This window comes from Rutilus rutilus, assembly GCF_951802725.1.
Source record: "Rutilus rutilus genome assembly, chromosome: 1".
NCBI classification, from domain to species: domain Eukaryota; kingdom Metazoa; phylum Chordata; class Actinopteri; order Cypriniformes; family Leuciscidae; genus Rutilus; species Rutilus rutilus.
Genome location: NC_140209.1, coordinates 66,183,553 through 66,196,206, shown reverse-complemented (window position 1 = coordinate 66,196,206; position 12,654 = coordinate 66,183,553). Strand labels below are relative to the sequence as shown.

The following is a 12,654-nucleotide window of genomic DNA, read 5'->3' as shown; positions in this document are numbered from 1 at the left end:
CTATGTATGTGTGAAAGAGAACCAAGAAAAAAGTAGTGGTGAAACTGAAAATATATTTTTTTAAGAGACCGATTTCCCTTGAAGTATATCGGGGCCTTTACATTCATGTTCTTTGCAGACCTTTATCAAAAACATCAGACAATGCATACAGTGCTCTAAAACACCAGTCTGTATTAATAATATTGTTTTTGTAATGATTTGTTTCTTATTTCTCCCCTGTTTAGGTTGGCATGCTGTAAGCTCACCGATCAGTGCTGTGAAATTGTGTCTTCAGTTCTACAGTCATCAAACTCCTCCCTGGGAGAGCTGGACCTGAGTAACAATGACCTGCAGGATTCAGGAGTGAAGCTGCTCTGTGCTGGACTGAAGAGTCTAAACTGTCAACTCAACATACTGAGGTATTTGAGGGTCTGTGAAAAATAACCACACAAGGACATATCCTGGCAAACTTATTTTTAAATGCTTTATTTTTTCACATCAATCTATACTCCAAATGCCATTATGCATATGTAATTAAATGCCTTTCTGTTTGGAGTTTGCATTTTCTCTCTGTGTTGGTGTGGGTTTCCTCCTTGCACTCCGGTTTTCCCCCAGAATACAGTAAGTGAATTGGACACAGTAAATTGCCCATAGGTGTGAATATATGTGTCTTTGTGTGAGCCCTGTGGTGGACTGGCCATCTGTCCAGGGTGTCCCTTGTCTGTGGCCTTAGGCGGTCCCCATCCAACCTCACAGAGCATGAGAGGACCTGCACAGAAGAATGGGAGAAAATCCACATCATACCCAAAAAGACTTTAAACTGTAATCTGCACCAGATTAGGTGCTTTAAATAAGTACTGAGTTAAGGCTCTGTGTACTTAAGCAAAGTAAATATTTCAGTATCACAAATCTGTTTATTTTTAATTTTTTAATTTTTTGGTCATTATAAAGTGTAGATTGATGTTGAAAAAAATAACATAAAACACTATAGGCAGCATAAGGTTGTCAACATTTTTATAAATAAATAAGTATTTTCATCATAATAATAATTAATAATAATAAATATTTTTTCAAGTTGGCGGCAATGGCTCTACGATCTATTTAGGCTTACGATGCTTTAAGTTAAATTGTTTTACTTTAGCTGATTTTAATTAATTAAACTGAACAAGAGGCAAAACTATTTTTTTGAGTGTATGTTTGTTGTATAATGTCAGTTGTGATTTTCACTTTGATGCAACATAATGTGTATAATAACCCCAAATCACAATTTCTCTTTGAAGCAAAATCTGTTGATTACAAGGAGCAAGTCAAGTCAAGTCACTTGAGGGACATATCGTGGCAAACTTATTCTGAAATGCTTTATTTTTTCACATCAATCTATAATCCACATGCCAAATACTCCAAATAAAAGCAAACAAAACCTTTTTTCCTTCTTTGTCATTCAGAGCAGATTTCCTGTTGCAGAAACGAGTCATGACTATACTGCCCTCTATAGGTCTGGTGCAGTCATAGTGTGCATGTGTCGAATGTGTCCATCCTGAACTTTATTGGAAATTGTATATTGGGTCAATGTAACTCAGTTAAGTTAAAACGGCATTCCCTTGTGTTAAATAAACCTGACTGAATTAGGTTACAACAACAAAATTAGAATGTATTGTTAGAATCGGTTAGAAATACCTCCTTAAAGCACCAAGTGCACTTTCACTTTTTTATAGTGCATGTTTATGTAAAAAATAGCATATTTTCTAATGTAAAAATAAATAACTTGCTCATCATAAATGATATCCTCAAATGTATCAAGTCCCTCATAATGAAACGGAAACCACAGTTTTGCTCTTTTTCTGAGGTAAATTCTTCCAGGATTATTTCTCACCGCATTACAAATTTTAGAGTTAATGTGGACATGTGAATCTACTGTTGTTGAAACCCTGTTACTACCAACTGACGTATTTGCACGGGTTCACTGTTTATGTATTTCTATGTATGTGTGAAAAAGGAACAAAAAATAAGTAGTGGTGACTGAAATTGGTATTGATTTATATATATATATATATATATATATATATATTTATATATACAGTACCAGTCAAAAGTTTGGAAACATTACTATTTTTAATGTTTTTGAAAGAAGTCTCTTATGCTCATCAAGCCTGCAGTTAAAAAATAAAAAAAATAAAAAAAACAGTAATATTATGAAATATTATTACAGTTTAAAATAATGGTTCTCTTTTTTAATATATTTTAAAATGTAATTTATTTTTGTGATGCAAAGCTGAATTTTCATCAGCAAGTACTCCAGTCTTTGGTGTCTTATGATCCTTCAGAAATCATTCTAATATGATGATTTGATACTCAGTTATTATCAATGATGGAAACAGTTGTGCTGTTTAATATATTTTTTTGGAATACTTTTTTCAGGATTCATTGAGTAAAACGTTAACAGCATTTATTCATAAAAACAGCATTTATTCAAAATAAAAACATTTCTAACAATATAAATTGTTATCATCACCTTTTATCAATTTAACGCATCCTTGTTGAATTAAAGTACTAATTTCTTTAAAAAAAAATAGTTATTGTTCCCAAACTTTTGAACGGTAGTGTATATTGTTACAAAAGATTTCTATTCTAAATAAATACAGTTCTTTTTAACTTTTTATTCATCAAATAATCCTGAAAAAAGTATCTCAGGTTATAAAAAAAAATATTAAGCAGCACAACTGTTTCCCACATTGATCATAAATCAGCATATTAGAATGATTTCTGAAGGATCATAAGACACCAAAGACTGGAGTACTTGCTGATGAAAATTCAGCTTTGCATCACAAAAATAAATTACATTTTAAAGTATATTAAAATAGAGAACCATTATTTTAAATTGTAATAATATTTCATAATATTACTGGTTTCTTTTTGTTTTGTTTTTTAACTGCAGGCTTGATGAGCATAAGAGACTTCTTTCAAAAACATTAAAAATAGTAATGTTTCCAAACTTTTGACTGGTACTGTATATATATATATATATATATATATATATATTAGGGCTGTCAAAATTGCTCAAAAATGACGTTCGAATATTCCCTCTAAAAAACACACGAATATTCGAACTATTCGAACATCTGGTTGCACATTTTGTCAATGAAGCGCATTACGTCAATAACAGGACAAATTAATACAAAGAGACATAACTACTTGTATAGGTAGTTTATTCAAGTTTAAACATATTTGACAACGTATTAACTACACAAAAACAAGTAAATCACCTAATGGCCAAGACCGCAGACCTCACTCTCGCTCGCTCACTCGCACTCGCAGGCACTCTCTCTCTCTCTCTCTCTCGCCCTCACGCTCATGCTGCGTTCACACCAAACGTGAATAGAGCGTCTGGCGCAAGTGATTTCAATGTTAAGTCAATGTAAAGACGCGTTTACGCGTATCTGGGGGTCTTGCGGCGCGAATGAGGCTCTCCGCGCGTCAATTTCGCTTCAAACTTTTGCTTTTGACGCGCGCATGGATTCAAAATGTTCAAGAGTCCAACTAGACGCGATAGACGCGAATCCGACATTGAGCGAGCTGTGCTGTGGTAAACATGGAACTTTTCCTTGACATGAAACGGTAAATAATCAAACCAGTGGAAGCCTGCAGTGCATGAAACTGCTGTATCTAACCTACCTTATGCATGCAATATCTATTCAGTCAGTACAGTAGCCTACACTTTAGTAATGTTTCTGTTTAACATTAACGCCTTCTTCCTGTGACCTGTCCCCACTCGCAAAGCAGACAGCCACGCCTCTGCTACCGCGGGCGTTTTTCCACATTATTCGAATATTAATTTTCACATTCGAAATTCGTTTTTTTTAAACTATTCGAATATATATTCGAATTTAGAATATTCGTTGACAGCTCTAATATATATATATATATATACATACATACATACATACATATATAAATCCATTGAAGTATATCGGGGCCTTTACATTCATGTTCTTTGCAGACCTTTCTCAAAAACATCAGACAATGCATATAGTGCTCTAAAACACCAGTCTGTATTAATAATATTGTTTTTGTAATGATTTGTTTCTTATTTCTCCCCTGTTTAGGTTGGCACGCTGTAAGCTCACCGATCAGTGCTGTGAAATTGTGTCTTCAGTTCTACAGTCATCAAACTCTTCCCTGAGAGAACTGGACCTGAGTAACAATGATCTGCAGGATTCAGGAGTGAAGCTGCTCTGTGCTGGATTGAAGAGTCTAAACTGTCAACTCAACATACTGAGGTACTTGAGGGTCTGTGAAAAATAACCACACAAGGACATATCCTGGAAAATTTATTGTGAAATTATTCTTATTCCAGAATTATCTCACTGCATCCCAAAATTAAAGTAAATGAATATGATCATTCTGATGAAACGTGATGCATTTGAGTTGATGTGGGTGTTGACTCTGTTTGCATGAATGGCCTCAGATCATTACCATATGAATACCGTGCGCGCGCCTGTTGGCATGTTCACATTTGCTGGAAACTGACACGAGAGACAGTTACATCTCTCTCTCTCTTATACAGAGTATATAAACAGAGAATATTTGTTTTCATTTCGAATAGGATAATTTAAAAGTAGACACTTACATGTATCTACAGATATATTACTCTTGTCTGTGTGACAAATATTTGCAGAATTTAGTTTTTTCTTTTTTGATGCACTGCAGAAAAAAAGTTCACAGACACGGCAGAAAACATCCTGTTTGTTTTGTTTTGATTGCAAGTGGACACAACTGAAAGTAAACTTTTTACAGTTTCGAATTATGTATTGCTGTATAACCATATTACCATAAATTAGTGAAAATTATGTGAATAATACATATTATGTGAAAAAGTCCATCAAAAGGTGCCGGTATGTCTGTCGACCCCAGAGGGTTAATTCTTTTAGATTTTATGGGTAAAAATAGAGTTTTTTTTATTTTGAAATTATAACTTACAATTAGATCCTTTAGCTAATTTGTATCTGATAATTTGCACATTTTACAACACTGTGATTTCATTAAAATCAATCAGAGGCCACCAGTAGATGAAGCACACTAACATGGACACTTACTGTTGTTGTAGATTATCTCAGTGTTTGGTGACAGAAGAAGGTTGTGCTGCTCTGTCTTCAGCTCTGAGTTCAAACCCTTCACACCTGAGAGAGCTGGATCTGAGCTACAATCACCCAGGAGAATCAGGACTGAAGCTGCTCTCTGATACTCTCAACCATCTGGACAAACTCAAGTATGTTAAGTAATATAACAATAATCCTGTCTGGTGTGATTGGTTTTGTTTTTTTAAAGGGTTAGTTACCAAAAAATGAAAATTCTTTCATTATTTTCTCACCCTCATATCGTTCCAAACCTGTAAGACTTTCATTCATTTTCAGAACAGAAATGAAGACATTTTTAATAAAATCTGAGATATTTCTGTCCCTCCATTGACAGTGCTACCACTTCAATGCTTCAAAAAGTTCATAAAGAGATTGTGAAACTGATCTATTTGAATTTAGTTTAATTCAGATATTCTGAAGAGACATCACTTTATATGATTAACAGATTTAATCAACTCTTTTATTCACATATACAATTCATCAACGCACACATCAGTTGTGTTAAACGGAAGCTTAGACATGCTTGCTTGATGTGTGAGAATGTGTGAGTTATTCTTTTGTTACGGAGCACGTTTGATCTTCTGCAAGAACCAATGAGGTTCATTCTCGTGTTACGCACACTGTTAACCCTTGCTGTAAAAAAAGGCCAAATTCTGACAATTTCATACCATTTTACATTAAAACAGTAATATACCGTAGAAAACAAAAATAGCCTACAGGAATATAATGTGAATTAACAGCGCTCAAAATCGTTAAGTTGCTCTTAATAACAAACACAAAAAAAAAAACAGTGATGAGAAATCAGCAGTAAAGAAAGCAGCTCTGCTATTCGGCACTCCTGTCTAGTCATGTCATGATTGTTTATACAGCACTTTATACAATAGATTGGTTTAAAACCACAAATATATAATATCTGTCAAAACCATAGCATTTTCCATTAAAACAGAAATCTACCGTAGAAAACAATGCATTCTTTGATATATTTGTCGTTTTCGAGAAAATAGCTTACAGGAATATACTGTGAATTAACAGTGCTCAAAGTCGACACTCTGAGGCTGTGTTCAAAATCACACCCTATACCCTCATTCACTATTCCCTACATGATGAACACCTGATAAGCAGAATCACTGAAGGACAGAGAAACAAGAACAGAAAAAAGAGAAACACAAGAACTACAACTGACTTCCAGCCACACTGAGTAGGAAACCAGTGTACAAACCAGTTTAACATTATTTATTTCATACATGTACAAAAGTTGAGAATTAGTTGAGAATTAACAGATATTTAGTTTTTTATGTTTTATTAAATATAATAAAGTTTGTAGTCACCATGATGGAGATCAGTATTTGCTTTAGTTGGTCTCTTGGCCCTTGACTTTATAACATTAGTTTGATCTCGTCCTGTGTATAAGCATTGAATTAATGGCTATTTATTATTTGTCATATATCTGTTAATCTACCTCATGAAATCCAGCAATGTTTCTGTAAGCAGTTATTCTGAAGAATATTGAAATCATATACTGCATTAAAACATTTTGAACTACTGCATGACTCAGAGCCACACAGACATCAACATTCATGTTGCAATGCATGCTGGGTTCCAGGATAGTATAAAACTCCCAGCATGCACTGCCGCATAAATAAATAAATAAATACAAATCCGATATATAGTACATCCGAGCTCCGTCTAAACACGAATATCTTAACTTAACTTCGCTGTAATTAATTAAACCAACAAGCTTTATTACCCAGCGGGCACCTTGATATCAATTTGACGTCAAAAGTTAGTCAAGACTTGATCAAGTTACTGCATATAATTTTAAGGTCAGTTTGAAAGGCAATGTCTTCCAGTGGTAATTAGGTGAAAAGAGAAAGTTAATACCCACACTGGAATTGGTTTATGTATATGCAGCAGCAGGTCGATATGTTTGACATTCAGTTTACATCAAATCAATGTCATGGATTGGTTTTGACATCAATTTGATGTCTTTTCAACATCAATTGCCCACTGTAGGTTACTCAATCAGGCCCTGTCCACACGGAGACTCGTTTAGCTGTATTAAAAATGTTGTATCGTATCGGCGTTTCGTCCAGACGGATCCGGGAGACTGAAACTGCTATTCTTTTAAACCAGGTCCCAGAGTGGAGAAATCTGAAAACGACCCCCTTGCGTTTTCGTGTGCATAGCCAATCCGTTTATGTTGTGAAACGATGATGTCATCACCCCACGTGTCGACCCTAGTCAGACACCGCTAAGTCACGTAACAGCAACAACTGCGGACTACATACTTGTGTTCGTGCTGCAGAACCTACTGAGCCTCTTTTATCTCTTTTGTTATTATTTACTTGAATGGATTTTTATTTTTATTTCTTTATTTTACTTCTTTGTTTCTTTATATTTTCTTTCTTATGCTATGATGATTGTCTGTTGTCTGATTAAGACATTTATTTATTATTGGAAAAACGCAGCCCTGCCCCTCATGCTCACTGGTAAAACGTGTTCGCTCAAATTCCACTCCGACAGTAAGTTTCTCTGTACTGTAGGCCTACGTGTTGTAGCCATTAAAGAAAACGTATTTAGTTTCATATTTATGTTTAAATAATGTTATTTTTTAATTTAATCTACACTACCGGTCAAAAGTCGGTAAGATTTTTAATGTTTTTAAAAGAAGTCTCTTCTGCTCACCAAGGCTGCATTTATTTGATTGAAAATAACAACAAAATAATAACAATACAGTCATATTGTGAAATGTTATTACAATTTAAAACAGCTGTTTTCAATGTGAATATATAGTAAAGTGTAATTTATTCCTGTGATCAAAGCTGAATTTTTGGCATCATTACTCCAGTCTTCAGTGTCACATGATCCTTCAGAAATCATTCTAATATGATGATTTGATGCTCAAGAAACATTTATGAGTAAATCAAAATCATTTATCAAGTAAATAATAACATCAATGTTGAAAACAGTTTTTTTACATTTTTATTTCATGATGCTATGATGAATAGAAAATTCAAAAGAACAGCATTTATCTGAAATGGAAAGCTTTTGTAACATTAAACACTAACGTTCAAAAGTTTGGGGTCAGTAATGATTTATTTTATTTTTGGGGGAAAGAAATAAAATAAAGAAATACTTTTATTCATCAAGGATGAGTTAAACTGATCAAAAGTTACAGTAAAGACATTTAGAACGTTAGAAAATATTCTATTTCAGATAAATGCTGTTTTGAACTTTCTATTCATCAAAAAAAACAAAAAAAAATTGTACACTGTTTTCAACATTTTCACGTGACACTGAAGACTGGAGTAATGATGTTGAAAATTCAGCTTTCATCTGAGGAATAAATACATTTTAATTGTTTATTAAGAAAAACTAGTGTTTTCTGTGTCAGTCTCGGCTGCAAAGATGTTGACGATGCTGACTCGCCATCTTCGCAGTAGTGAACGTGCCTATAGAGAGAAATGCACATTTCATACGGAATCGGATTACATTAGAGAGTTGTCTGTTTCTTTTCGTTTTGAATTGTTTTGTTTAAAAGTAAACATTTCAAGCTTTCTGTGGATATATTTCTGAGTTTCGGTTCATTTATGAGACGAGCTCCAGTTCACGAGCAAAGCAATCACGCAGGCGCCTCCATGTCCTGATTATACTGTCTGCTATATTTGCTTCTCATTTATTAAATCCAGGCAATTGGTTAATGAAACATTGATTAAAAATAAGATACAATTTATACAAAACTAAATTCACTTTAAAGAAAGGTTTTATACAAAACAAAATGAAGTGAAAATGATGTATCCCGATATATTGCGCATCTCATACTGTTCAACATACGTTCAACGTAATCAACATACACTTCTGGTCAAAAGTTTTAGAACGGTAAGATTTTTAATGTTTTTAAAAGAAGTCTCTTCTGCTCACCAAGGCTGCATTTATTTGATAAAAAAACAATAAAAAAAAACAGTAATATTGTGAAATATTATGACAATTTAAAATGACTGTTTTCTATTTTAATATATTTTAAAATGTAATTTATTCCTCAGATGAAAGCTGAATTTTCAACATCATTACTCCAGTCTTCAGTGTCACGTGAAAATGTTGAAAACAGTGTACAATTTTTTTTTTTTTTTTATTCTTTGATGAATAGAAAGTTCAAAACAGCATTTATCTGAAATAGAATATTTTCTAACGTTCTAAATGTCTTTACTGTAACTTTTGATCAGTTTAACTCATCCTTGATGAATAAAAGTATTGATTTATTTTATTTCTTTCCCCCAAAAATAAAATAAATTATTACTGACCCCAAACTTTTGAACGTTAGTGTTTAATGTTACAAAAGCTTTCCATTTCAGATAAATGCTGTTCTTTTGAATTTTCTATTCATCATAGCATCATGAAATAAAAATGTAAAACTGTTTTCAACATTGATGTTATTATTTACTTGATAAATGATTTTGATTTACTCATAAATGTTTCTTGAGCATCAAATCATCATATTAGAATGATTTCTGAAGGATCATGTGACACTGAAGACTGGAGTAATGATGCCAAAAATTCAGCTTTGATCACAGGAATAAATTACACTTTACTATATATTCACATTGAAAACAGCTGTTTTAAATTGTAATAACATATCACAATATGACTGTATTGTTATTATTTTGTTGTTATTTTCAATCAAATCAATGCAGCCTTGGTGAGCAGAAGAGACTTCTTTTAAAAACATTAAAAATCTTACCGGCTTTTGACCGGTAGTGTAGATTAAATTAAAACATAACATTATTTAAACATAAATATGAAACTAAATACGTTTTCTTTAATGGCTACAACACGTAGGCCTACAGTACAGAGAAACTTACTGTCGGAGTGGAATTTGAGCGAACACGTTTTACCAGTGAGCATGAGGGGCAGGGCTGCGTTTTTCCAATAATAATCAAATAAATGTCTTAATCAGACAACAGACAATCATCATAGCATAAGAAAGAAAATATAAAGAAACAAAGAAGTAAAATAAAGAAATAAAAATAAAAATCCATTCAAGTAAATAATAACAAAAGAGATAAAAGAGGCTCAGTAGGTTCTGCAGCACGAACACAAGTATGTAGTCCGCAGTTGTTGCTGTTACGTGACTTAGCGGTGTCTGACTAGGGTCGACACGTGGGGTGATGACATCATCGTTTCACAACATAAACGGATTGGCTATGCACACGAAAACGCAAGGGGGTCGTTTTCAGATTTCTCCACTCTGGGACCTGGTTTAAAAGAATAGCAGTTTCAGTCTCCCGGATCCGTCTGGACGAAACGCCGATACGATACAACATTTTTAATACAGCTAAACGTGTCTCCGTGTGGACAGGGCCTGATTGAGTAACCTACAGTGGGCAATTGATGTTGAAAAGACATCAAATTGATGTCAAAACCAATCCATGACATTGATTTGATGTAAACTGAATGTCAAACATATCGACCTGCTGCTGCATATACATAAACCAATTCCAGTGTGGGTATTAACTTTCTCTTTTCACCTAATTACCACTGGAAGACATTGCCTTTCAAACTGACCTTAAAATTATATGCAGTAACTTGATCAAGTCTTGACTAACTTTTGACGTCAAATTGATATCAAGGTGCCCGCTGGGTAATAAAGCTTGTTGGTTTAATTAGTTACAGTGAAAGTTCTTGGTGAAAAGAAAAAAGAAAAGAAGAAGCTACTGAGCCTAATATTATTGTATACAGCGTGCAAGGTGTTCTTCTCCATTTTTAGTGTAGGCCTATCTCTGTGGCAGAATTACAGCGCCACATACTGGTCTGGCATGCAGACTACATCGTTTTCAGTGGTTTCGTGTGTACGCAGATATTTCTTGAGACGACGCCATGTTTACAGAATTTATTTTTAGAACGAGGGAAATGTGTGGATGTGGCCTGCTCAAATGATGAATCAAATGCTCAAATGCAATTTTATTTTCTCATTCGGGAAAGCATGAACTGTACCAAAAAACTAATTAAAATGCACTTGTATTCGATTTTTAATTTTCATTATCAACCTAGTAGTCTATAAACCTGTCATAATTAAATAATCAAATGCTCAAATTATAAATCAAATGCTCAAACCAACATCGCAAATGATAAATCAAATGCTTTTTTATTTTTATAGAACATATTCTGAATAAAGACCAGGGTCACAGATTTGGGATTTTTTTTTTTTTTTTTTTTTGAAACGTGGGGGAAAAAACTACTCTCGTATGTTTAAGTAGCCACAAAACAAATGTGTTTTAACGCGAACATGAAACGGATCAAACCTCCACTTTTTGGGATGTTTTATTTAGGTGTTAGAAAAACATAACCTGCACGTTGGAATAATACGTTTTAAAAATACGACCAGGCCAAATACCAACTGACTTTATTATGTTAATCAAAAATGTAAAATTTAATCATTTTATACATTTGGATTATTGAAATAAATATGTAATTGCAATCAAGTATTTTCTTTTAGTGGCAACTTATGTGGCATTATTGCAATAAGAAGACACTTCAAAAGACCTCAAACAAAAACAAAAAAATCTAAACTTTGACAAAAATACTGATTTAATGTATTTAAAATGATTAAATATATATTCATAACAAAAGCTATTAGAAGAGCAGTAAGTCACATCCAGAAAAATGAATGGATCTCTATGGGGCAATTACACTTTCTGGCTAAAACTATATTATCTGCAAAACAAATTCTGACCAGATGGCAGAATTATGTATCTATCAAATAGATCAATATCCAGAAACAAAACATATTTAATTTTAATCATTATTAATGAATGTTTTTTTTTTGTTGTTTTTTTCTAAAAATGTAATATTTCATATGCATGCTAATGGTGTAGCTGAGGAGTTTTGCAGTAAATAGGTAGGCTACAAAACACAGCATAAGGCTCAATCCCAATTCTATTTTATACCCCTTCGCCTACCCCTACCCCTTCGCCTACCCCTACCCCTTGCCCCTTGAAACAGAGTGTCAAGGCGTAGGGGTGAAAATATTCCCCTAAGAAATGGGACACCACTACTACACCGTTACATGTCATTATACATCGTCGCTAGCGCCTACGTCACAGGAGATGCGCCAATGTTTATCACAAACTTCCAAGATGCCGTCGTCAGCTGTAGTCTTGCGTGAGTTACAGCTATTTTTTTGCATTTTTCTTCTGAAGTTTGCAGAAAACAACGGAGATGACGATATCTTCGACGCCTAATGCTGCGTTCACACCAAACGCGAACAGAGCGTCTGGCGCGAGTGATTTCAATGTTAAGACGCGTTTACGCGCGTCTGGAGGTCTTGCGGCGCGAATGAGGCGTTTAGCGCGGCGCGGTGGACGCGAATTCCCCTAATTCGCACGTCCACTTCGCTTCAAACTTTTGCTTTTTACACGCGTCATATTGTTAACGAACTTTAACGATTTTTTTGCAACCGTTTCTTTGAAGAACATGACCGTAAACACTAGATTGAATGTGACATAAAGAAAATGATTATTGGCAGTCATGTTGCCTCTGTAGC

General features: G+C 34.0%; 1 protein-coding gene across 1 annotated transcript in view; it reads left to right on the top strand.

Moving 5' to 3' along the window:
• Positions 1–12,654, top strand: part of LOC311305082 (NACHT, LRR and PYD domains-containing protein 12-like) — a gene marked incomplete at its 5' end in the record, with an annotated part of 117,234 nt that overhangs the window by 51,593 nt on the left and 52,987 nt on the right. The window contains 3 exons of the mRNA XM_084432557.1: positions 225–398; positions 4,083–4,256; positions 5,084–5,245. Coding sequence (XP_084288683.1) covers positions 225–398; positions 4,083–4,256; positions 5,084–5,245 — 510 coding nt within the window. The remainder of the gene's footprint in view (positions 1–224; positions 399–4,082; positions 4,257–5,083; positions 5,246–12,654) is intronic.